This window comes from Acomys russatus, chromosome 6, assembly GCF_903995435.1.
Source record: "Acomys russatus chromosome 6, mAcoRus1.1, whole genome shotgun sequence".
Taxonomy (NCBI): Eukaryota; Metazoa; Chordata; class Mammalia; order Rodentia; family Muridae; genus Acomys; species Acomys russatus.
Genome location: NC_067142.1, coordinates 31,433,796 through 31,459,400, shown reverse-complemented (window position 1 = coordinate 31,459,400; position 25,605 = coordinate 31,433,796). Strand labels below are relative to the sequence as shown.

Below are 25,605 nucleotides of genomic sequence, written 5' to 3'. Positions count from 1 at the left end.
ACCCCGGCGGGGCGCGGGGCGCAGGACAGGGCACCCAAGCCTGGTAGCGCGGCCGCAGCGGGCGGGAGCTTGCTCGCCACGACCGGGACACGCGCAGAGTCCGCGGCGGCGGCCGGAGAGGGGCACCGCGCCGGGCAAGCCGAGCAAAGGTAAGCCCGGCGGCCCTTAAAGGGGCCGTCTGCCTTTGCGCTGGAGTGAGAGATTCCGGCAAAATTCCCGAGCTGCCGTTGGCGATTGGCGATCCGCGGGTGCGCTTATGTTTGGGGTGGGGGGTGGTGGGGGTGAAAGATGCCCTAGGAAAGCCACTCCCAAGTTCCAGGTGCTGAGGCAGAACGCGTGCCCCGCGGGGACTCTCGGTCGGGTACTTCTTTGGCCCTGGGCTCCGTCGGAACCATACAAATGCAAAAGTTCCCACCCAGGCGCAAGCCAGACGCTAAGTGTCTTCCTTATGGGAAGCGCAAGGGTCAGGAGTCCGCATAACCAAGGGACCCAGGAGTGTAGGGCCAGATTGCCACCTCGAAGGGCTTTCTGGGCTTTAGTGAACTTTCCAGCTCCACAGGCCATGGGTGGTAGGCCAGAGACCTGGGGAAAACTGAGAACAGGTGAAGCCCATGTCGGCTGTGTGTTGAATAGGGTCGCTAGGGAACGAGTCTCTTCTCTCTTGGAGGAAGTCCAGAGAGGCGACCGTCCTCCCGTCTTCATCAGCTGTGGCCAGAGGCTGATAGGGTGTGGAAAAGAGGGTAGGGGGCCTTGGTCTCAGAAGACATGGCTTGACTGCTGTTTGGAGGACACAAACAGGACTCTGAAAATAGAGTTGGTCAATGACCCTGTTCCACCCTGTTGGGGGACAGGCCCCTGGCATCTGCAGGCCTTATCGTTTTTGTTTTTGTTTTTGTTTTTTTGTTTGTTTGTTTTCCCTTACGGAGGGGTCAGCACTCCTCTAGGCCCCAGTGGCCTCATTTATTTGTTCCTAAAGCCTTTCATAGGAGTAGGGGGTAGAATTGTGGGATAGAGGGGGTGGTCCTCAAAGTCTTCTGATCTCGGCCTGCTGCTGTCTGCCCCTCTTTCCCATCCCAGCTTGGCCCTCAGCAGCCTTCCCCAGCTGTGGTTTGTTGCTTGGGCACAAACACTACCAGCTGGCCCTTACCGTATCAGATGTGAGATTCAACATAGACCCCATACATAGCACATAGTGAAGTGGGGTAGGGGTGTTGGGGGAGCCAAATCCTTCCATCCTAAGAACTCTTGTCTTTGCCATGCCTTGGGCCTGGGATATCATCTGGGGTGTGGCCAACGGGCAGCTGGAGCTCTGGGCTTCTCTGTATCATGAAAATCCTAGAGAGCGCCTCCTTTTGCCCCAGCCAAGCTCCTGTCTCCAATCCCTGCCGTGTGCCGAGCAAGGTGTCATAATAACATCATGGTATTTCATGAGCTATCACCACCGTCTCACTAGGCAGAGAGCAGACATTGGGATGAGTGTTCCCCGGGTGATGCCGAGGGGTGATCCATTCTACTTCTATCTGACCCCAAGTCTGCTCTCAGCCCCTGCTCCACCTGGGCAGGGCCCAGCCTGTGCTGGACTCCTCAGGAAGGAAGGATGGGGGGCAGTTCTCTAGGTAACCAGGCTCCCTATCCTGTTCCAGGCAGAACCAGGCTTTACCAGAGGGACAAAGATCTGAGAGGCAAATAGGTTCCTTGTCTGGAACTGCAAAGGGAGGGGATACATGGCCTGGGATCCAGAAGGGAAGGAGCTGTGTTTCTCCACAGACCTGTGTGTGTTGTCTGCTAGTTAATCCATCCTGCTCCAGGGGGAAGGGGCCCCACTTTGTAGAGATGAGCCCAGTTTGGGTCTTTTGAATCCTATCTCATTCTAGCCTCCTGTTCTGCCCTTCCTCCTCCTCCTCCCCACCTTCCCCCTCCCTCCTCCTCCCCTCCCTTCTCTCCCTCCCCCTCTCCCTCCTTCTCTCCCTTTCCTCCTCTCCCTCCTCCTCCTCTCCCTCCTCTCTCTTCTCCTCTCCCTCCTCCCCTCTCCCTCTCCCCCTCTCCCTCCTCCTTTGTTTCCTTTCCTTCCCCAAGTTTGGGACCTGAAGGGAGGAAGGGTGGCCAAACTGTAACCGTTACTTGAACCCGTGCCTTGTTCCTGTTGATTGTGTGGCCAGCAGCAAACTCCTGACCATCTTCAATGTCCTGTGTGAAGAAGAGCTTCTGATGGGGAGGGTCGTTATTGTATAACACATGGAAGCTGAGGTGATCTTGTCCTAGTAAGGATCGGATGGGAAAGGCAATGCCTCGGTGATGCCCTGGGGCTAACTCTGGGATGGACACCATGGAACCCCATCAAGCCAAGGTCTTAGGCAGAAGTTTTGCCCCTTTGGGTTGGATAAGAGAATGAGGGAGCTCAATGGAGACATGCCAGGAAGGGCCAGCAGTCTGTGCTAGGTTGGATCAAGTAGGCATGTAGCCTTTTGGCAGGACCCTGGCCTTGGGGTGAGAGGACCCTTTCTTGGTATTTAATTATTTGCAGTCTCTGTTCTGCCCTGCTCTCCATGATCGACGGGCTGGCTGAGTTCCAGACCTACCTGCTTAGCTTCACTCCTTTGGGACTAAGTCACATTTCTTTCCCTGAGCTATGTGTCTCTCTTCTTCCCTGGACCCTTCACCTTCGCTCTCTAGGCGTTTGCTGCTGAGTGGGCACTTTCCTATCCCAGAGGGTAGGGACATACCAAGGTTAGGTAAGCACTGGCTCCTACAACTGCATGCGTTCACGTGTAAACACACACACACACACACACACACACACACACACACACACACACACACTTGCTCTCAGGGGGCCAGAGGCCTGGGATCACTATAGGGCTGGTGGCCAGGCCTTCCAAGAACCAGCCTGTGGTGCAGCATCAGGGGAAAGGAGGAAGGATGTGGGTGCATTTCAATCTGGTCTGGCTGCAGCTCCTGATGGTCTCAAAGCCCTATCTGCTGTGGAGGCTGGGTCAGGAGGCTTTGTCTGCATAGGAGGTGGGGTCAAGAGGCTCTGTCTGCATAGGAGGAGGGGTCAGGAGGCTGGTCTAGGTTTGGCTTTGAACTGAAAAGGTTCACAAAGCTGCCTGATAGCAAGCAAACCCGAGTAAGTCAGGACTGTTATGGAAGACATTGGCCCAACTTGGAAAGGGACCTGAGTATGTACACGCTGGATATACTATGCCCCCCCGTTTCACACAGGGTCTCTCTACATAGCTGCCCTCAAACTTACTATGTAGATCAGGCTGGCTTCGAGCTCGCAGAGATTCACCTGCCTCTGCCTCCCAAATGCTGGGACTAAAGATGAGTGCCACCATGCTAGACTGGCCCTTCTTTAAAAAAAACAAAACAAAAAGTATGTGTGGTTAGGCCAGAGATTGGCATCACCAGATGTCTTCTCTGTCATCTTCCACCTTTAAATTTTTTCTTTTTTTTAAAAGATTCATTTATACACACGAGTGTCCTATTTGTATATATGCCTGCATGACAGAAGAGGGCATCAGATCCCTTATGGATGGTTGTGAGCCACCATGTGGATGCTGGGTATTGAACTTAGGACCTCTAGAAGAGCAGCCAGTGCTCTTACCTGCTGAGCCATCTCTCCAGCCCCAAATCTTTTCTTCTCTTGAGACAGTCTTGCTGAGTCTGGAGCTAACCCCTTTCCCTTATGGTCAGCCACCTGTCCTTGGATGCCTGCTGCCTCATCATGGGGTCACAGGGCCAAACTGCCTGGGTCTTCCATAGATGCTGGGGATTTGAACTCATGTCCTCTTTCTTCTCCCATTAGCTGAAGTCTTTCCTGGAAACAGGAAAGCAGCTGGTTGATTGTTTTCTCATTCACTATGTACATGCGCATGTCTAAGGCTAGCCATTTGGCAGAGGCTGAAGCTCGGTGTATAATTCTGCCCCTGCCACTCAATAGCTGGTTGCCTTTGGGTAGGCAATTTGCTCCCCACAAGCTTCAGCCTCCTATCTTTAAAACGGTTCATGTGGTTTTGAGGATTGCGGTGAGGTCATGTCTTCTGTAAGCCTCAGCTTCTTGCCTTACCTGATGTCATTATGGAGGGGCTATGGTGCCTGGAGCAGCTGGGCCTGCGCTTGAGTCTTTCCTGAAGGCCGGAGCTCTGTGGTAGGGACACAAGGGCTCAGCCCCGCAAGGTAGGAGGAGAATTCTCTTACTTGGAAAACCTGCTCTATCTTATTATCACAAGAAACTCTGAGAACGCTGAGGAGTGATTTCTGCCTGTACACTTTACACCACCCCTCTTCCGTCTGGGGAGCCTCCTCAGGAAGCAAGCTTGCTTGCTTCTGGTCCCAGCCACCCAGCAAAGGAAACTCTTGCAGGATGACCAGATCTAGGGGACAGAGGCATAGTTCCATGTGTTGGTGGGCTTCGCTGCCTGGAATCTAGGTGTGGCTGGAGGGCGGGGTCTCCAGACTAGGTCCGGCCAGCCAGGAGGTCACGGAGCCTCTTCCTTGATCTCACTGCTGGGTTTATACAGAGCACCACATTCTGAACTAATTCCCTCATGAGGCCTATTCTCCAAGCAAGGCAGCCAGAGGGAGACCCTCTGGTACCCAGTTGCTCTGAGGAGCAGAAAAGGACTTTGAACACCCTACATCCCAAGCTCACTTCTGGGCTCAGCTCTGCCTGCCCCTCTGAGGAGCCTTGGGCAGATAACTTTTCTTCTTAGCCTCATCTTCTTGGCCTTGAGAAAAAGAAGCACAGACCAGGGACTTCTAAACCCCATCGAGCCCCGCTGGCTTATGCCTCCATCTTTTGCAAGTAAGCTGTGTTGTGAGGCCCCAGGAGGGCCTTAGTCTTTCAGTCCTCCAAATTTCACAGCCCAGACGCTTCTCCCCACTGAGATCTGGGTACTCAGTCCTTGCCATGGCCCTGAGGGGCAAGGAAACCGGAGGCCTCAGGTAGGAGGAGAAAAGTATTACCAAAAGGAGTGGACGCAGGATTCAAATGCTACAAATAGATACCACACACTCGAGGACAAAGGCTGTGAGCGATGGTTCCTTTCAAGTCTTACCTGTTTTTGTGATTAGTCTAAAACCTAAGAATGGTTTTGTTTTTATTTTTTATTTTTTTTCTGAGTCAGGATCTTAATGTATTCCCATGCTGGCCTCTAACTCATGATGTAGCCAAGGGCAACCTTGACATTTCATCCTCCTTTCTCTTGGCATGTGTCACCGTTTACAGTTTAAGGAGGACTAGGATTGAACCCAGTCCCTCAGGCATGCTAGGCAAGCACTCTGCCCACTGAACTGTATCTCCAGGCCTGTTTCGCCTTCTCAGGACAGCATTTTGCTATTTAGGCCTGGCCACCCGGGGAACTTGCTATGTAGGCCAGGTTGGACTCGAACTTGTGGCAATCCTCCTGTCTCTCATTCATGAGTACTTGAATTAGAGGCATGCACTAGCACTCCAGGCCTAAGGAGTATGTGTGTGTGTGTGTGTCTGTGTGTGTCCGTGTGTGTATAAATATATATATATTTTTAAGTGGTTGGGGGAAAAGTCCCAAGAAAAGAATAATATTTTATGGCGCTTAAATTTGTAAATTTGAGATCTTAGTGTCTTTAAATAAAACTTTCCTAGAACACACACACACTCTTTCCTTCACGAGGGTGGCATTGCCTGGCTGCAGCAGAGAGCATGATCCTTAGGCCTGGGAAGAGCGGCTGGCTGACTTCTTACAGGAAAAGCTTGCTGACCCTTGCTCGTGCTGTTCTCTGGGCCTTGCTCTAAATCACTCTGGAGTCTCAAGCTAAAAATACTTCTTATTTACAAAGAGGTATTGCTGCTTTCTTACTAGGTAAGTGTTCATTATGGAAACGTTAGAGGACACCAATGAGAAGAAATGAAAACTGCCCACAGCTGTGGAGCCCAGCTGACCACTGTTGGCATTTTGACCAGTTGCCTGCTTTACATCTGCTGTGATGGTGTTTATATGCACATGTGGGGGTGATGTGTCCGTACCCTGAGATGCACCCTCCCTAGGATGTACACAGCTGCCCTCTTCACTTGAAAATACCTCTCAACTGGACTCGTGGGAGACATTTCAGCCAAGGGTTCCTGGTAGATAACTGGCCCTGCGTGCTGAGGCCCAGGGCTTAGAGGCCCAGCGTTGTGGGTCTGAGAGTCATCAGCACAGGGGGTTGTGGTTTCCACTCCAGGAGAGGATGAGATCACCCAGGAAATGTGTTGTGGAGGGGAAGAGCAAGGGGCCGGAGAGGGAACTAGGGGTGTGCCGCCATTCAGGGGCAGGTGAGAATGTGAGTTCACTAGACATCGTAGGGGGCAGGCAGGTGGAAGGGAAGAAGTGGAGGAGACTGAGGAGGCACTGCGGTCCAAGGCACAAAGCATGGGAGAGAGCCTGGAGCTGAGCATGCATGCTTGTGAACCCAGTGGCAGAAGGGAGCCAGCCCTCGAGGGCCCATGCCCTGGCTGGTGAGTGACACTGACAGGGATATTTAGAGACCAGTGGAACAGCCAGAGCTGCCCAGGGGCCCCCTAGAGGAGGCATGGAGGAGCGGTGGGCTGAAATGGACCCTGGTCTGTGACGAGGAGAGGCCATGTGGAGTTCAAGGAGGAGAGAGGTTAGTGTACTGACCCAAAGCCTGGGCTAGCCAGGAGAGCCTCAGGAAGTTGGTGGGAGTGACACACTGTTGTTTCAGACCAGCAACTCTGATGGGAACAAGGGAGATTGGAAAAGAGTGACCCGGCAGAATATGGCTAGGGGTTAGTGTGGGCCAGGCTGGTGGGAGTGGAGAATAAATAGGATTAGGGTTAAAAGAAGCCAGGAAATTCCCCTTGTACACACACACTCCCTGTTTGTGGGACTGTGAGGTCCCCCGGGGACACTAGTGTTTAAAGGCCCCCTTCAGTGCTAAAGTTAGGCATGGAGACAAAACGTGAGATGTGACAGGCTACCAAGGGAGACTGAACTTGACGTCCTGTATTTCTGCTGTTTGTTGTGAAGACGGTGGCGTTACTGTCTGTGGATGTGGAAGGAGAGGAAACAGCTGTTCTTTTAGGATTTAAAGAAAGCCCCAGACAAGGTTGGAGACTGTAGATTTTTTTTTCTTTATAACTTTATTTTTATTTTATGTTCCGTGCTGTTTTGCCTACATGTGTGAGGGAGTCAGAAGCCCCGGTGCTGGAGTTACAGACGGTTGTGAGCTGCCATGTGGGTGCTGGGAATTGAACCCGGGTTCTTTGAAAGAGCAGCCAGTAATCTTAACCACGGAGCCACATCTCCAGTTCTGAATTTAGATTTTTTTTTTTCTTTTTAAGAGAAGGCTTCGTTATATAGCCTTGGCTGTCCTAGACTTGCTTTGCAGACCAGGTTGCCTTTGAACTCACAGAGGTCTGCCTGCTTCTGCCTTCCTGAGTGTTGCAATCATAGGTGTGTGCCACCACACCAGGCTGAATTTATAGTTAAAGATATATATATTTTTAAATGTCTAATAAGAATTAGGCATATTTTTGATGACACAGTGTTACATGTATGTGTCAACTAATGATGGGAGGCCAGGGAGAGGCCCCAGGACAGGGCCAGCCCCATCTCACAGGCCTGGAGGCAGCCACATGTATTTGGTTCTTCTCACTGTCCCTCCTTCATTGGGAGGCCTCCAACTTCAACACTGTGTGACTTCCTGTGAGATTTTCTGCACCCCCCACCCTCCCATGTCCACTGCCACGCAGATGAGGCGAGCTAGGCTGTGATGGGGGCCTTAAGCCCAGTCTTTGCATGGTCACAGTCACAGGTGGCTCCGGGCAGACCATGGTTATAGGTGTGTATGTGTGTGTGTGTGTGTGTGTGTAAGGAAAGTGAGGAGCAGAGTGCTACTGTGTAGATTCAGGCGTTCTCCGGGTGTGCCAGAATTCTATAGCTAGGGACACCAAAGTCCCAGGCTGGAGGAGATGTCAGGGGCCCTGTGGGGAGAAGTTATACTTGACACGAGTAGTTGGCTCTCCTCTGGTACCTGGCCTGCCTGTCACTATAATCCAGTCCCCTCTCAAGCCAAAGAGAGTGGAAAAGAGAGAGAGAGACAGACAGACAGACAGACAGACAGACAGATAGACAGAGAGAAACTCCAGAGTTTGGGGCCTGTACCAAGGAGAAATCAGGGCCAGACGGACCCTCCTGTGCCCAAGGCTGCTGCCCCTACCAAGGAGAAGAAAAGAGAAGCCTAGAAACAGGTCTCTGGCTGCCTGAAAGAGGTGTGTGTGTGTGTGTGTGTGTGTGTGTGTGTGTGTGTGTGTGTGTGTAGGGGGAGAGGCGACCAGCCCTTGACTACCTGTGGCAGAAGGTCTTAGAGCTCATAGTTGACCATGGTACTGCCTTTGTCCTTGGGGAGCCTAACGTCTGTGTATATGGAAGAAGAAAGGAGCTTCGAGCTCCTGTTGGTTGGTGGCTTAGTGGGCTCCTGGATCACTTCTTTATCCCTCCTGAGGAGGCGCGGAGTCAGGGCACTGCTGTGTGTATCTAAGGCTATAGATAAACACAGTGAGGTAAGCCCTGTGCTTGTCCTGAAGGGTATCAGGCCTGCTTCTGAGTTCTTGCAGGCTACTCCGCTGGTGGCGGGAGAAAGCCTTTCATTTTACCTGGAGGAAAGGGGCGTGCTCACGTACAGCTTCCCCAGGGGTGGCACCAGTGGGGGTGGGGTGGGGGAATGAGGAAGGGCGGTCCAGAAGGGGGCTGTGTCCAGAGCAGTGGGGTATGAGTGTGGCAAGTTCAGTCAACTGAATAGGACACTCCCGGAAGCCTGAGAGCTGACTCTAAAGAGACAGAGGGACAAGCATGGTAGCATACACCTTTGATCCCAGCACTTGGGGCAGAGGCAGGAGGATCTCTGTGAGTTCAAGGCCAGCCTGGTCTACAGAGTGAGCTACATAGAGAGGAGCCTCTGTCTCAAAAACACCACACACACACACACACACACACACACACACACACACACACACACGGGGTGGGGGGTAGGAAACAAGGGGCCAAGACACCCTGAGGCCTGTATGCTGCACCCTGGAGTTTGTGCTTTTGGTAAGGGCTGTGCCCTCTTGGGGGATTTTTGGCATGCCAGGGTGTCATGTTAGAAGCATGTTGCATGGGTGAGCATAAATGCCCATCATAGTTGGACTCGAGGCTGGGCATTATTTCTGCTTACAGGCAGGTGTGCCTTCCAGGTTGCACAGCCCTTGTATGTATGTTCTTTGGCACAGATGGAGAACTTTGGAGAGTAAGGCTCATGGCTTGTGGCTCTTGCCATAGGATCTTTCTGGTGAGAATGAAATGTTGTACCCATGTGACCACTGAGCTACATTCCAGCACCAAAACCAAACAAGATGGGCCCAGAGTCCCAACACTTAGCCTCCCGACCTGGCCCCAGAAGGCCTTCTCCTGTAGGAACCTTTTCAAGTTCAGTCACTGTCCACAGCATCTGTCGCTTGGCAGGGTGACTACAGGCCTGTCTGTCCTCTTCCATTCTGGCCACTCTGAAGGCCCCAGGCCTACAGTCTTTCTCATCCGGCTGGGACGGGGAGTCAGTGAGGAGGGTTCTGGCTGTTGTGGTTGCCCCAGGCAGCAAGGGCAGCCAGCTTCCCTGTGCCTCACCCTCCAGCAGGGTCAGGTGGCGGGCAGAGGCGATGGGATCTGCTGGCTCCCTGAAGTACAGCTTCAGGCCTTGCTTATGACGTCTGCAAACTTGGTCAGCCGTTGCTTCTAGCTCCTTGAAATTCCTCCAGGGCACACAGTGGCTAAGTGCCTGAGATGGGGACAGGATGGAGAAGCCGAAGGGTTTCAGGGGGGTCCCCAGTTGTTGGTCTGCCTTTGGGACTGAGGGGCAGACCCTCTCGGGCTTCATAAAGTGGCCAGCCCCTAATTATATCCTTCAGCCTCTGGCTGTGGGCCCAGAGACTGATGCCAAAACAAAGTCTTACTCCCAAATGCCACAAATGGAGCAGGTGTCCACAGGCGCCTGCTGTATGGTACCCGCACAGCACAGGAACCAGTGCCATTGTGTGGAGATGAGTCGTTAGTCAGGTCCTATTGGAAGAGCTCACCCAGCTATCTTGGGCCGGGGTTGGCAAAACTGAAGACTCAAGATACCCAAGGTACAAGTACAAAGCCCCACCTGATGTTAGAGCCCCTTGGAGCATGACTGTGAGACGGGAGGTCAGTCAGGAAGTCCCAAATCCTGACACTGTTTGGTACAGGCTGGGTAACTGCAGCCATGTTTAGGTAGGAGGCCCCAGGGTGCCTGGAAGGAGTTTGCTGAAAGGATTCTCAGAGCTGGCCTCTGAATTTAAAGATGCTTACCCCTGCTCTCAGCTATCTTCCCGGTGCCCTTGTGTGTTCTGCCAACCCCCTCAGCCTCCACGTTCTCCAGTCCAGGGTCCTAAGCTCAGGACACCGATAGGAGATATCTGATGTCCGAGGATAACAGGCTAAGTGTACCCGCCCCCCCCAACTTGGACCATGGGCCCCTACAGCTGGCCTGAGCCACTGTGTGGAACTTGCTTCCTCCTAAGAGGGACATAAGACCTGTCCCCTTCCTGGCCCTGCCCTGTGTGACCTGCAGCAGAGCTGTCTAAGGCAGGACCTGCCTCCCTAGCCTTTTTCCATAAACGCCGCCAGCCTGCTCTTTGGTTTCCTGAACTGCCTGCCTGCTTGCCCGCAATGCCTGCCTTTCTTCCTCCTGGTGGCTGGGGCAGTGGGGAGAGGCAGCAGTGGGCGGGGCTGTGCTGAGGCTACACGCGTGATGCTCACTCACTCAGACTCTCCACTTGGAGGTCATCTGATATCAAAAACTTACCCAATCCCTCCAACTCCTAGTCTTTGCACCCAAACCTATGTTCCCAGGACTCCTCTGCCCGCCATGGGCTGCTTCATACTTCTGACTGCTCAGCCGCATGTCCTTGACCAATTTCTAACCCTCCCCAGCCACTCCTTCCCTCCTCCAGCGCTGCCATACTGGGCCCAGTCCACTGTCTCTCACTTGGGTCTCTACTGGCGCTGCCTGAGAGGAACGCTTGCCCACGTACAGTCTGTTGGTAACATGGCAGCCAGAGGGAGTCCGTTCAAACATCAGCGGGATCTTGCCACGCATATGCTCACACCCTCCTGTACACTCGCTGAGATTCCCAGGAAGCACAGCTGCTCTGCATCTCCCCCCCCCCACCCCGCTACCCCACCCCCACCCCCTCCCCCCTCCCAACTCTCTAATACTGCTCAAAAATTGAGCACTCAGGTCTGCCTCAGGACCTTGCATCTGCCCTACCCCCACCCCCACCCCCCAGCCAACCTGCTCCCCTCACACTCTACTCTGAACTTGTGAGATTTCAGTCTTTTAGGGAGATCTTTTTAAGAATTTATTTTTATTTTATGTACATTGGTGTTTCGCTTGCAAGTATGTCTGTGTGCGCTGGGGGGGGGGCGGGGGGCACGGGGGTCAGATCCCCTAGTTCTGGAGTCACAGACAGTTGTGAGCTGCCCTGTGGGTGCTGGGAATTGAACCCAGGTCCTCTGGAAGAGCAGCCAGTGCTCTTCACTACGGAGCCATCTCTCCAGCCTCAGGGAGCTCTTTCTGATCACCCTGTTTAAGCTCAGACCTCTTCTGCAATCCCGCCTTTCCACTGGATTTTCCTTTGTCACACTTGCTGCCACCTACAACCCTGCCCGTTTTGCTGGCTGCACACCTGTACCCCCTCTGAAGAAGGTACAGGGCCAGGCTGGAGTGTGGCTCGGTGCTAGAATGCTTGCCTGACTGTTGACTGAGGTGGAAAAGAACATTTGCTACCTAGGTATCAGGAAGAGGACAGGATGGGGAAAGCCCACAGGTAAATGAGAGGAGTGTTGTGGTCACCATTATGCACTCAACAACCTGGAAACTGATGCCTCAATTTGAGCATGCCGGCTCGGTCCCTTGCAGTATGTGAGCGCCTTCTTTCAGTCTGTAGGTGCTGACTAAAGCACTCCATAAATACCAGCCCCTTCCTTGGTGAAAGGCTTCTCTTTCTCTCAGGCCTGCTTGGCTCCTTCTTCCTTCCCCTGTGACACCCTTATCTCTGGCACCAACCGGAAGTGCTGGCAGTTTGTGTGTGCCTAGGAGACAAGGAGGCTATACCTGAGCAGGAGGCAGAAGGCAGGCTGACTAGGGGCTGCCTACGCAGCCCACAGCTCTAGAGGGGCCTCCGCTGTGACCTCCCTCCATGTCACCCTACTGGGCGGCACCCCGACACCACACTTCTCTTCCCCTGGCACCAGTTGCACGGGACAGACCCAGATGGCTCTTTGGCCTGGGGACAAAGGCCACACTGTGCCCGGCCCTGGGCGGGCCTCAGGCTGGGTCACACTGGGCCTTTCTGTCCCTAGTTGGAGATGAGGGACAGACAGCACCAAGGTGACAGGCCCTTTTCCTGTCTCCCTTCCCCCTCAGCCCCCAACTCTAAGGATCTGATTCTCCCAAGGCAAAAGTGACAGAGCATCTTGTGTCTCAAGCTGAGGAACAACAAACCATTCACTGCCCCGACTGCCCTGTCACACCCAAGGCCCTATTGCATTCAATACCCTAATTGTCCCTAGCAGAAAGAAGTAGCCACTCTCTGGTCACCATTCCTGCTGCCTGCTCTCATGTCACTGTCAGGAAGTCTATCCTTACGTCCAGCCTCCATTCCTCATGCTGTAATGACAGCCATTTCCTCTTGGCCTCTTCTCCAGAGAGAGAACAGCTGGTCGCTATTGCGACGCAGGAGCCCCACACACTGCTCAGGTCAAGCCTTGAGCCTAGAGCCCAGGTTCCATTCTGCATTCCCAGCTTTCCCCCACTGTTCCACCCTCCACTCCATCCTAGGCCTTGGCTCCTGACTGAACCCTAGAGCAGATGGGATTTTGGCTCCATCCTTGCCTTGAAGAAATTATCTGCCCTAAACAAAAGCCGGAGTGTAAATCATGGCAGCTACTGGGAGTTCCCTGAGCTAGCAACCCATCGCACGATCCCATAAGCCCACGCTGTAGGATGGCCTTATGGGAGAGCTGTTTTTGAAAGGACTGGTCCCTCTTGGTAGAGTTGAAACCATGAGCAGCCACGTACATGTGTCCCCTGCATCCCCTAGAATAGCCTTGTCCATGTGCCCCCTGTCCCCTAAGATAGCAATAGTGGTGTACACACACACACACACACACACACACACACACACACACACACACACACTATTCCCCTTGGCTTGCTCCTAGAACTTGGCAAGTGTAGATATGTACTCCCCAGTCAGAGAAGGTCCCTTCTATTGGCTTCTGCTGCTGTTTCTCTTCTCCTTTCATCATCTGCAACCCTGAGGACTCCTCTCCTATCCCAGATGGCAGTTTGGAAGGGTGAGCTGACAGTCAGCCCCCATCTGAACCCCAGATGCTGCCAACCACGTCTCCACATGCTAGTTTTTTGAGACACTGTTTTAAGCATGTGTCTTCTGCCTGTCTTGGAGGGATCGGCCTGTAATCCTAGAGAGGACACTGAAGCAGGAAGGTCGGGAATTGGAAGCTAGCCAGGGCTACATTGAAATGCCCTTTGCAAAAGAACAGGCTGGAGGGGCTGGAGAGATGGCTCAGAGGTTAAGAGCACTGGCTGCTCTTCCAGAGGTCCTGAGTTCAATTCCCAGCAACCACCGGTTCACAACCATTACATCTGGTGCCCTCTTCTGTCCTGCAAGTGTATATGCAGGCAGAACACTGTATACATAATAAATTAATCCTAAAGACAAACAAACAAAAACAAAACAAAACAAGAACGGGCTGGAATCATGACTTGCTGTGTGCACTTACAGAGGACCTGAGCTCAGTTCCCCGAACCCATTTCAGACACCTCCCAGATGCTCTGGAATTCTAAGTCCAGAGGATCCAACTCCCTCTTCTGGCCCCCAAGAGGCACCTGCATACATGTGACATATACATACATATACGGATATATATACATATACATGCACATAATTTTTTTTTTTAGTTGAAGGAGGCAGCATTTTCCTTGCCTACCACTTACAAGGCCCTGGATTCAATCTCAAGTATTTTCCCAGGCCCCGGAAAGTTCCAGAAGCTGGCGATTTGAATTTTTTTTCTGATGTCTTTGGTCACTCCAGCGTTCAGCACACCTGGACAACAGTGGACATGTACACAGAGCGATTGCTGCCCTCCGCTCGTGCTGGGGATGAGAGTTAGCAGGCAGGGTGTGACAGCTCTTCTTGTCACTGGAGCCCATCTGTCCTGTTACCATCATAGGGCCTCTGTGGGTCCTTTCAGTTAGATCCCACACACAAGGGCATGTAGCGGGGTGGTTTGGGGAGCTTTCTCTCAGAGTTCCGCAGAAGGCAGGCTGGGGCTGTAAGAAGAAATGAAATGAGTGGGACTCCAGGCTGGACCGAGGTGGGCAAGGCACGGAAGCCGAGAAGAGCCCTCAGCAGTGTGCCATCATTAGCCTGAGTTCTTGGCAACAAGGATCTTGCTTAGTTACTGTCACCCAGTGCCCGGCACCATGCTGTACGCAGGAGATGCTCCACTGATGGTGTGCCATGCTGACTTGGACTGTAAGTTCCTCAGCTAAAGAGGGCTCAGCTGGCAGCACAGACCAGAGCCTTCTGCTTGGAAAGGCACAGGCTTGGGTCAAGAGAGCCCGAGGGCTCAGCAGCTCAGTTGTGGTAGGGACAGCTAGGAGCAGGGAGTGCCGGGGGGGGGGGCCGCGGGGGGAGTGGACCTTTTCCAGTCTCACCAAGGACAGAAGATATGATCATTAAGCAAAGCAAACATGTTACTGACCCGTAATCCTTTAAACCGGAGGATTCAGGAGGGGCCTGGTTGCCTTGGCAACTGGGTGCTAGCTAGCCGCAGGCCTGAGCATCTTTCAGAACTGGGTTATAAGTAGGCCCAGGGAGGAGTGCAGATGGCCCCTCCCAAACAGGGTTGGCTTTTTTGATGCCTTCCTGGCCAGGATGGGAAGCTAAGGGGGTTATGTAGCCTCTGGTCCCTGCAGCCCCACTGTAGGTGAAGGCAGTGTGGGCCAAGCAGGAAGGGGATGTGCCTGTGAGTGAGTGCTTATGAGCCCGTGGAGGATGCCTATGGGAAAAGCACAGTGGGGCCCAACTTTAACCCTAGTACTCAGGAGATTGAGGTGGGTGGATCTAAGCCAGCCTGGTCTACATAATGACTTTCAGGCCAGGCAGAGATACACAGAGAGACTCTGTCTCAAAACAGAGAGGAGGAAGAGAAGCGCCCAGCTCTGGGTAACGTTTGTGGTACCATCCAGAGGTCAGGGAAACAGAACAGGACAGCTCCCATTCCACTGTGTCCTCAGCCCAGGACACCCAGGGCTGCTCAGAGGACTGAGGCGAGGGAGGCGCCAGCAGCTCAGGCTTCCCTTTTCCTGGGCTAGCTGAGTTTCCCACGCTGTTCCTGGCTTGCACACTGCAGCTGGAACAGAGGTGGGTGGGGCTGGGACATGCACTTGCTCTGCCTTGATTGCCTAAGGATCCCGGATGAGCCGGAGGGGGGTCGATTCTGATATCAGTGTCAGGTGTCACGGAGTTTGACACCTATTGACAAGTGGGCTGGTGGCCACCAATCAATCAGGCTCTTTCGAAAAGAGCAGATGGCCTGGGGGCCATCCAGTTCTGATGTCCTGCCCTCAGAGATCTCTAGACTGGCTGAAGGCTGAATGTCTGGAATGGCCCCTCGCAAACCTGCCGTGGTGGCAGGGGAGGCGATGTTCATGGACCACGGTAGCTGAGAGTCACTTGAGAAAGGAACAGGGTGAGATCTTGCTATCACGGAGCTGAGGTTGTGGTCCAGGTGACCTAAGTGTGACATGGGCGGAGCCTGGCTCCCATGGGTATAGAGTGGCCACATCACTTTGTTCTCTCCTCTCTGTCCCAGGACCCACCACGGGCCCCTGCTGATGATGAACAAGATGAAGAACTTCAAAAGAAGACTTTCCCTATCCGTGCCCCGCCCAGAGACCATTGAGGAGTCATTGGCTGAGTTCACGGAGCAGTTCAACCAGCTCCACACCCAGAGGAAAGAGGGTGAGGGTCAGGCCACCTAGCTCTTTCCCACCCAGACTCCCTGTGACCCCCGTGCTGACAGAGGGATGGGGTGTCCTGGGCAGTGGGAGGTAGGGACCAACACCTGTCCCACTCAGACATGCCATTCCATCTGTGGGCTGTACCCAAGCATGTTCTCCCCCACAGATGGCGGGGATGAGCCTGGGCAGCTGTCCCCTGGCATGCAGTATCAACAACGGCAGAGCCAGCGCCGCTTCTCCATGGAGGTGAGGGTGCCCTTTCTGGGCTCCACGGGTCAGGCACATCTGCAGCAGTGTACATAGCAGGGCGGTTCCTGGAGAGCCTGCCACCCAGGCCTCAGATTGGAGTAGCTTATTGTGGGGGTTCAGGGAGATTATATATATGAAGTGCTAGAACATTCCTGCTAGACAATCTGACTGTTTTTATGACCCACATACCTGTGCCAAGTATAGAAAAAAAAATTTGCTTACAAAACTACATTGTCTGTGGGTGCATGAAATTTATGTTCTATAGTGAGAGCTGCTGCGGCCCAGAGAGGGAAAGGTCATAGGGTAACCCTTGCAGGTTCGCAGATGTATAACCCCTCAGGTAGCTGTGAGCCTGAGGTCATTGCCTATAGCTTGGCCCTACCCAATATGGACAGGTAGATCCAGAGTGAGAGGCAAGGGTCTTCTGAGGCCCACGTGGGGTTCCCATCCATTCTGCTACCTCAGGACCTCAACAAGAGGCTCTCTCTGCCCATGGATATCCGCCTACCCCAGGAATTCCTGCAGAAGCTACAGCTGGAGAGCCCAGGGCTGCCCAAGCCGCTCACCCGCATGTCCCGCCGTGCCTCTCTGGTGAGTCCAAGGAGGGTCAGAGACTGCTGAGTGTGAACACACAGACACACACACACACACACACACACACACACACACACACACACACACACACAGCCTAGAGTGGTTTCCAGAAAGATTCCTATGCCTCTGGCGCCACCTGCTGGCCTTTGTGGATTCCAATAAATAGTCTTTTTTTGTTTGTTCTTTTTAAAGAACGAAATTAGCTTTTATTATTCACATACTTAGTAGAAAAGGGGATTTAGGGGAAAGGGTGGAGCTGTATGAAAAACTCTGGTGTGGTCTGGCACTACTATTTACATGTGGGAGCAGCATTGTCCTCACATCAGACTTAGCAGGTGCACTTGTCTGAAGAGCCTTTGCAGACACAGCCCTGAAGGTCACATCTGGGTATGGAGCTAAATAGCCCCAAAGTCTGTACTCCCATCATTCCTTAGAGGCTGTTGCAGAAGTGCCAAGAATTCAAGGCCAGCCTGGGCTCCGTAGTTCCAGGCCAACGTAGGCTACACTGTAAGACTGTCTCAAAAACAAAACAGGGAGGGGGGAAAAAAAGAAAAGAAAAGAAATGAGGATCAGGATAGGGTTCAGGTTGTATTTCTCTGTGAAGCAATGTGGTTCAAGAGTCTCCTGGCCTTGCCATCATGGGCATGCGCTTGGTCATCCTTGGAATAGCTGCTGTATACATCCACAGGTTCACTAGGGAGCTGGAATAAAGAGTGGCTAGACCCTAGCAGTGGTCTTTGATGGAGAGAGATAAGCACAACTCGAGTCAGTCACTACTGTGTGTCCAGGCATTTGGAGAACACTGATTAAGGAAACGCTTTGCTTTCCTGGATAATGACAAAACAACAAAACAGCCCCTACCCCCTCAAAAAAAAAACCAACCCGCCAGTCATGGTCATCCATTCCTGCTGGAAGGCTAGAAGGCCACACACAGGATATCATATAGCACATGCATGTTATGTAATGTGCAGTAAAAATGAAAGACCTCCCCAGGAAAACAAACAAAACAACAAGAATCTGACAAAAAGATCCGTCGGCTGCCTGCCCCCAGTCACATACTTTCAGGACCCAGCTACCTGTGAGGAGTTTCTCGGATCCTCTGTGGTAGGATAGACCCTCGGAGCTCTATCTTATTAAGACTGCCGTCCTGTCCTGAGCTAGAAGAGATGAACTGGTGAGAGACTGGAGTAGTGGGCTCTGGAGTGGACTCCACATAGTGGAGGATGACAGGCGGCCCAGGAGGAGCCAGCAACCTGAGCGGGAGAGCCAGGCAGGCAGTGGGGTAGGCAGTGGGCAGGCGGTGCAGCTCAGCTGTCCTTGCCTTGGTCCCTTTCTGTATTATGGGGGCGCCTCACTTCCTTCCCAAGGGAACATGGGCTAGAAAGCTCTGCCGGGACTTGGTACCTCATAGTCTCCCGTGTCTCCTTCCCAGTCAGATATCGGCTTTGGGAAACTGGAAACGTATGTGAAACTGGACAAGCTGGGGGAGGTAAGAGACTGGAGTCGTGCTCTCTCTCTGGGCAGCAGGTGGGATGGTTTTGACTCTGTTCTGCCCCTTACGCTTCCGGACCCTCAGACTCACATTGTCCTGGCCCAGCCTTTGGCAGCTGTTGTGATGTCCCATGATCTTGAACGAAGCCTTGAGGACAGAGGACTCTGCACAGACTCTAGTCCCCGTACCCCCCCACCCCCACCCCAACCCCTTCAAGTAGTTATGGCCTGGACTTGAATCCCAATTCCTCCCTTTGCTAGTTGCATGACCGTAGCATGTCCCACGGCATCGTGCTCTCTGTCAAAGGATGAAAAGCTATTCTGCTGTTGGGGGGGACTGTGGGGGTACCAGAGGAAGCTCGTGTATGGTTCCTAGTCCCTGGCACACAGCGAGGGCATTGTCAGTAAACTGCTTCTGCGTCACTGTGCTTTTGGGCTTTGTGGCCTGAGGTGGGCATAGGTCTGTGAAGGGGAAGAGTGCCGTCTCTCAGGAGCCGTATCACCAGGATCTAAGAGCAAGGCTGTGTTGTGCCAACAGAGGGACAGTCGCACGGGGACAGAGCAGTAGGCAGGCTGATCCAGCCAGGCAGTTGATAAGGATGCTTCAGGAGAAAGCAGGCTTTGGAGCCGACAGAACCTGTACGGAGGGAGTAGGGTGCCCAGTCTGAATCCCAGCTCGAGCAGGAATGTTAAGGGGCAGGTCTGAGAGGAGGGTGTGAGTAAGGTGCTCTGGGCCTGACCAGGGCTGCTCTGCCCCAGGGTACCTATGCCACCGTCTTCAAGGGGCGCAGCAAGCTGACAGAGAACCTTGTGGCCCTGAAGGAGATCCGGCTGGAACACGAGGAGGGGGCGCCCTGCACTGCTATCCGAGAGGGTACAATGTCTGGGTCTGCACTCTGGCATGAGGGGCTCAGCCACTGGCACCTGGTGGGAGCCTGGGTGGAGGACCATTGCCGGCCCCAGGAAGGGACAATGGGAGGTATTTGTGGGCCTGGGGACCCAGGCGGGCCTGTCTCCCCCAGTGTCTCTGCTGAAGGACCTGAAACACGCCAATATTGTGACCCTGCATGACCTCATTCACACAGACCGGTCCCTCACCCTGGTGTTTGAATACCTGGTGAGCTGGAGTGGGGCTGGCAGCCCCTCCCCTGTGCTGGGTGAGGTGGTGGGGGGAGGGGGGAAGAGAGGGGGTGAAGGAGTGGGACAGAAGGACCCAAGCCTTTGCTTGCCAATTAAGTTCTCATGCAGAAGTGGGCCAAGGGTTCAGAGCCAGGCCCTGGGCCACCAGCGGGCATGGGCGGGCCAAGACTTGAGAGGGCTTCCCTTTCAGCCTGGGTCTGGACCACTGGCCAAGCAGGGGACAGGACGGAACTGGTCTTTCTGTTCCAGGACAGTGACCTGAAACAGTATCTGGACCACTGTGGAAACCTCATGAACACGTACAATGTCAAGGTGAGGACCTCTGAGGGATGGACCTCACCATGGGAACCATCTGTTATAGAGCCCAGTGTGGGCTGCACCACTTGTTACCAGCTGCTGAGACTAGTTGGAGCTTTAAATGTAGGGAGGAGGGAAAGGCCACTCTGCCAGTTTAGGAGCCATTCCGAGCACCCCAGGCAAGAGCACAGGCTTACCATCCGCTCCTGTCTAGCTGTGGCAGCAGATCCTTCTCTAAGTCTGAGTATCAAGCGTGTGTCGCGTACCAGAGTGAAGGGGTGGGTGGGGCTTCTGGGAAGCCAGGAGGGTGGGTGACCAGTTCTGGCGACGTAAGAACCAAGCACATACATCCTCTTCTATGGGACCCTTACTGTGCCCTCCTGTGTCACATCTATAGACCACTCCACTCTGGCCTCCTCCCACTCATAGCCTCCCCTCCACACTTAGCCTCTGCCCCGACATGTGATTCCCTAGTGTATATAGGTCCCAGGTGGCCTGCAGGGTGGGCAACAGAGCCAGGGAGCCTCCCTAGAAACTTGAGTTGGTCTCCCCCCCCCCCAATTCCTCTCCAGCCTGAGACAGAGGCACAGGCTCTCCCACATGAGGCCTGGTCCCACCACACGTCTCGTTTCTCTTCTCTGCCAGATCTTCATGTTCCAGTTGCTCCGGGGCCTGGCCTACTGCCACCGCCGCAAGATCCTGCACCGGGACCTAAAGCCTCAGAACCTGCTCATCAATGAGAGGGGCGAGCTGAAGCTGGCCGACTTTGGTGAGGCTGATGCCTCAGGGTCAGGGTCAGGGTTGGCAGATGGGTCTGACCCCTGGCATGCGCAGCAGGGTTGGGGTCATCTGAGCACCTGACCAGTCAGGACCCTTTAGCAGAGGTTCAGTGACATGTCTATTCCTAGGCCTGGCCAGGGCCAAATCAGTGCCTACAAAGACCTATTCCAATGAGGTGGTGACCCTCTGGTACAGGCCCCCAGATGTGCTGCTGGGATCCACGGAGTACTCCACTCCCATTGACATGTGGTGAGTGAGCCCCAGAGGAGAGTGAAAGAAGCCTGTCCATAGACTTAGACTCTGTCCAGGGAGAGCCTGGCCTTGCTCACAGCTCCACTTTCCCCCTACTGTTAGCACATTCTCTGAGCTTCTGGAGCCTCTAATGCTGTACTTATGAAATGTTTCCCCAGGGGCTGAGGTGGAAATTACCAGAGAGTAGATGAGTCCTCCCCTGGAACATCACGGAGGGGACATACTATTTTACTGTTAAAATTGACAAAGGTGTGAAAACCAATTTAACTTTAAAGCCCACACAGGTGTCGGGCGGAGCACAAGGCTCCCCAAAGAGAGTGTATCTCTCTTCCTGCCTAGCAGAGTTAACGGGACCCAGGGATTACGGACCCTTTCCGTAGTGAAGAGTCTGCTTGGTTCTATGAGCCTTTTAAGCCCCAGATGCTTGTGTTAGCGGCTCATTGGATCCCTCACACAGCAGCCATAGCGGGTGTTTGTGCTTCCTGGACTCACTACCCTTGCCTCTGCAGGGGCGTAGGCTGCATCCTCTATGAGATGGCCACCGGGAAGCCCCTCTTCCCAGGCTCAACTGTCAAGGAGGAGTTGCACCTCATCTTCCGGCTCTTGGGTTAGTTTTCTTCTCTACCATCCGCCTCACCGCCAGGGGGCGCCAGAACCCTGTCTACCCAGGCGCACGGAGGGTGGGGCCCAGCTAGCTTTGGCTGCTTACTCTTTGCTGTCTACTTCAATGTTGCACACTCGCCATATCGACTTCAGTCACACTTCTTATGCCGTCCCGTGTCTACAGGGACTCCTACAGAAGAGACGTGGCCGGGTGTGACGTCCATCTCCGAGTTTCGAGCCTACAACTTCCCCCGGTACCTGCCACAGCCGCTGCTCAGCCACGCTCCCAGGTAGTCCCCTTGCCAGTCCCCTCGCTCCCCACTTGTGATCTCCCTCCCAGAGGTTTGGGTCCCCAGCCTGCTCCTGGCTGCGCCTGTGCCAGCGCCTCCTCCTTGCAGGTTGGATACTGAAGGCATCAACCTCCTGACCAGCCTTCTCCTGGTGAGTTTCCTAACAACCTGCCCAGGGAGCAACAACGAAAGAAAGCCAGGCCGGTAGCACAAATCCTGCCTGCGACTCCAAAGCCCATGAGGGGCACTAGTCTCTGTGCTTGACACCCAAAGGCCTGATTGGGCATTTTCTGGGGGGGGGGGGAATGGATGGCTCGGTTTACTCAACTGTGGGGTTGGATATCAGTTCATCGTTTAGACGATGCTTGGGGGTATGCCCGGATTATGGGGATGGTATAGTGCCTACCCGGGAGCAGGCAAAGAATACTAATGGCGCTCTCTCATGTCTGCTCATCTCAAGAGCCACTCTCCCAGGGAGCTCTGGTGTCTGAACCCTGGTATCCTAACGTCTGAGACTTGTCCTATTTGGCTCAGATGAGGGCTTCTCCCACCTTGGCCATCTAACTTAGTACAGGAGTCCCGCTTTCTAGAAGGTTCTCCAACGGGGCCCAAAAAAGAGCCTACTCTGTGCCTTTCAGTACGAATCCAAGCGTCGCATGTCAGCAGAGGCAGCCCTCAATCACCCCTACTTCCAGTCTCTGGGAGAACGCGTACACCAGCTGGATGACAGTAAGTGTCCACGGGAGCAGGGAAGGGGGAAGCTGGTATAGCTGGGAGCTCTAACAGGGGCCGGAACCTAGGGTCCAGCACCTGGCTTCCACTTCACAGCTCTCATTTGTAGGTAAGGGGGCAGATTCCACCTGGGAGGTTAGATCTTCCTGGATGAGCCTTGACAGGAGGGTGCCTCGGCTTCTGTGCATTTAGTGGAAGTGGGATGGTAGGTATAGGAGCAGGGTGGCCCCACCTAAGCCTCCCCAACTCTCTTCTCTTGCCCAGCCGCCTCCATCTTCTCCCTGAAGGAGATTCAGCTCCAAAAGGACCCAGGCTACCGCGGCCTGGCCTTCCAGCACCCAGGTAAGGCCACATGTCCCCCACCCATACCTTTTGCTAGAAGCAGCCCAGTAGACCACTCCTTCCCTAGTGAGGACTGACTTCCCTTTGAGAAAGAGATGAACCCTGAGCCTGCCCTTTGGATGGGGGAGTCAACACCCCCATATACACCTTCTGGGAGGATCCTCCTTCACCCATCCCCACCCAGATGGAGCACTGCCTTTTACAGTAGTAGTTCTGGCAAGGGTGCGCCATGTCCCCGATGTACCTCTGTGAAGACCCTGAGCTCCTGGCCAGTCCAGATGACTTGGACCTGACAGGGGTTCCCATGTATTGTCTCATGCAGCTTTTTTTTTTAAAATACCCAGTGGGTTTGGCACACTCTATATGTTAGTCACTTCCGTGAAACCGGGGCCCCTAGAGGCCTTCACAACTTCACGCAGCTCACAAGCAACAGGGATGAGGCCTGAGCGCAAGCCCATGTCCTTGCTCACTGGGTCAGAGCATACAAAGGACGAGGACGAGTGTCTCCCTTTAACCCTCTCCCGGTCCCTCTGTTCCTTCCTGTCCACCTCTGTTCTCCAGGGCGAGGGAAGAGCCGGAGGCAGAGCCTCTTCTGAGCCCCGCCCACCCTGCTGCAGCCCTAGGGCTGAGAGGCCACGTGGAACATGAATTCAGGAAGTATGGGGCCTGTGTGGCCATCAGAGGGCTGAACAATGAACGCCTGTGGCTGGTCTGGAGGACCACTTGGCAGCCCTGTTGGTAGCAGTCGCTTCCTTTCCTTGCTTACCACACACACCTCTGTGAGGGCCTCTCCCCAGGACACCATCCCGTTTGTCATCCACCCACTGTGAGGTGGGGCATGAGCTACTTCCCTGAGAGGAAGGGATGGGCACGGGGTGGGGGTGGGGGGGGGAGGACCTGGGGCCCTTTCCCAGTTGAAGTGCAGGAGAATGTGGAGGTCCTGGGCCGCTGGCTCACTTGACAGACCCCTTTCTTAGCCCTCGGACACTCGCTTCGCCTTCTTCTCCTCTATGAACAAGGAATATGGCACCTTACCTGGAACCCTGTAATGTGCCCACGTGTGTGCCAACCCCACCCAAAGGCAGACATCCCTGGAGCATCAGAAAAAGTAGTATCCCACCTTGTCACCATCCCTACTGTGCTTATTGTCCCCTCCTTGCCAGAAGCCCGGGGACCCTCTAGCTTGAACCAAGGCCAAAAAAGTGCCAGCGTGCTGTCCGTGCCCAACAGCATCAAGAGGTGGTCTGGTGCCCACCCCACCCCCAGCTGTACTCCTGCCGCCTCAGCCAGCCCCCTGCCCATCCCCCAGTCTGGAAAGGGTTGCCTTAAACTGGCAGGTGGTAGAGTGTACACTGTCCTTGGAGCTCTGACCTAGCACCTTTCGTCTGTCCCTTTTTCCCTAAGCCACTCCTACTCAGGTGTTATCATCCCTGAGGGCTGATAAGTTAACCCTGTCTCAGGGTCCTGAGGCTGGCCCCCAGATTTGCAAGGTCACCCCGACACTGGTACCAGGATGGCCTTGGCTCTTTAGGGCTGGCGCAGCCTCTCCCCCAGGCCCCACCTCCTTCCTAGCCTTGTCCACTTGACCCTGGCACCAGCCTCCACAGAGGGCCTCCTGAGAGGAAGGCTGTGGGCATCACAGCCTAAGCTGGAGAGAAGGTGAGATGGCGGCAGCAGGTTTTATCCTGAGAGTCTCATCCTACGTCCCCTGCAAAAGACACCTTTCCTCAGCACCCCTCTCGTGTTCCAGGGTCTCCCAACACTTGGCTGAACTTGAAGGGCAAAGGCCAAGGGAAGGCCAAGCCCATGTTTTCTCCACAGGCCCCATGCCCATCCCAACCCCTTGGAGCCTGGGTTCTCCCTAACCCCCTTCCCCACTGACTGTGAATGTCCTGTGACTCAGAGCAAAGACAGAGAATATATTTAATTCATGTTGTACAGAATGCCGTGAGCTGTCTCATTCAGAAATGCAAACGAGAGAAGACTGAGAACTCTTAAGTGTCTGGGCTTGCTTATACATACATACATACACATACATACATACATACATACCATCAAAGAGAGTCTGGTCTGTGCACATCTATGAGCCTGGCCGGGGCTGGGGGTAGGGGGACTCTGGTACTCTCTCTGCTACAGTTGAGAGGCTATATCAGCTCTGCTCTGCTGAGCATCTGTGTTCTGTGTCCTGCCCTTGGCCCAGGATGTGCTTGTGAGGGACCAATGAGGCTAGCCCAGAGAGAGTCCTGAGGAGAGGCAGGGGCTCTGGTTCCTACGGGTCACTCTGCTTTGGCTTCTTGGGAGCGGAGGGCACATAGAAAAAAGTTGGGCTAGGTGTAATGATGTACATCTTTAATCCCAACACTAAGGAAGCAGAGACAGCTGGTGGTCTCTGTCTCTGTCTCTTTCTCTCTGTGTGTGTGTGTGTCTGTCTTTCTCTTGTGGCGGGGGGGGGGGGAAGGGGGGCAGAGTAAGTTGTAAGTTGGTATTGAGGTGGACAAGACCAGAGCAGTGGTGAGTACAGACCTAACTGCTTCTCAAACCCACTGCCTCCTGCTGCTCTCAAACACCTCCCTCTTATCTGCCCTCCCCCCAACCCCCACCCGTATCACACACACACACACACCCTGGCCCCCAGTCACACAGACCGACCTTAGGAGGCTGAGAATTCAGCTGTTTTCCAACTCATTGCTCTGAATTCTCCCAAGGCCATGCAGAGTGCCAAGCCCTATGGCATGCCTCCAGG

General features: G+C 54.0%; 1 protein-coding gene across 2 annotated transcripts; it reads left to right on the top strand.

Annotated features, from left to right (window-relative positions):
- On the top strand, window positions 1-23,677 carry Cdk18 (cyclin dependent kinase 18). 2 transcript variants are annotated; one of them, XM_051147368.1, is made up of 16 exons: window positions 2-149; window positions 15,945-16,093; window positions 16,259-16,338; window positions 16,807-16,932; window positions 18,368-18,424; window positions 19,186-19,300; window positions 19,449-19,543; window positions 19,816-19,878; window positions 20,509-20,632; window positions 20,772-20,892; window positions 21,405-21,502; window positions 21,683-21,788; window positions 21,897-21,939; window positions 22,427-22,517; window positions 22,785-22,862; window positions 23,424-23,677. In XM_051147368.1, exons 2-16 carry the CDS (start codon window positions 15,967-15,969, stop codon window positions 23,456-23,458), a joined length of 1,359 nt encoding a protein of 452 aa, XP_051003325.1. In that variant the 5' UTR covers window positions 2-149; window positions 15,945-15,966; the 3' UTR covers window positions 23,459-23,677. The 2 variants fall into 2 exon arrangements, 1 of the variants encoding a protein (XP_051003325.1); XR_007830774.1 differs by lacking the exon at window positions 21,897-21,939 and having other exon boundaries at window positions 1-149.
- The last annotated feature ends 1,928 nt before the right edge of the window (window positions 23,678-25,605 follow it).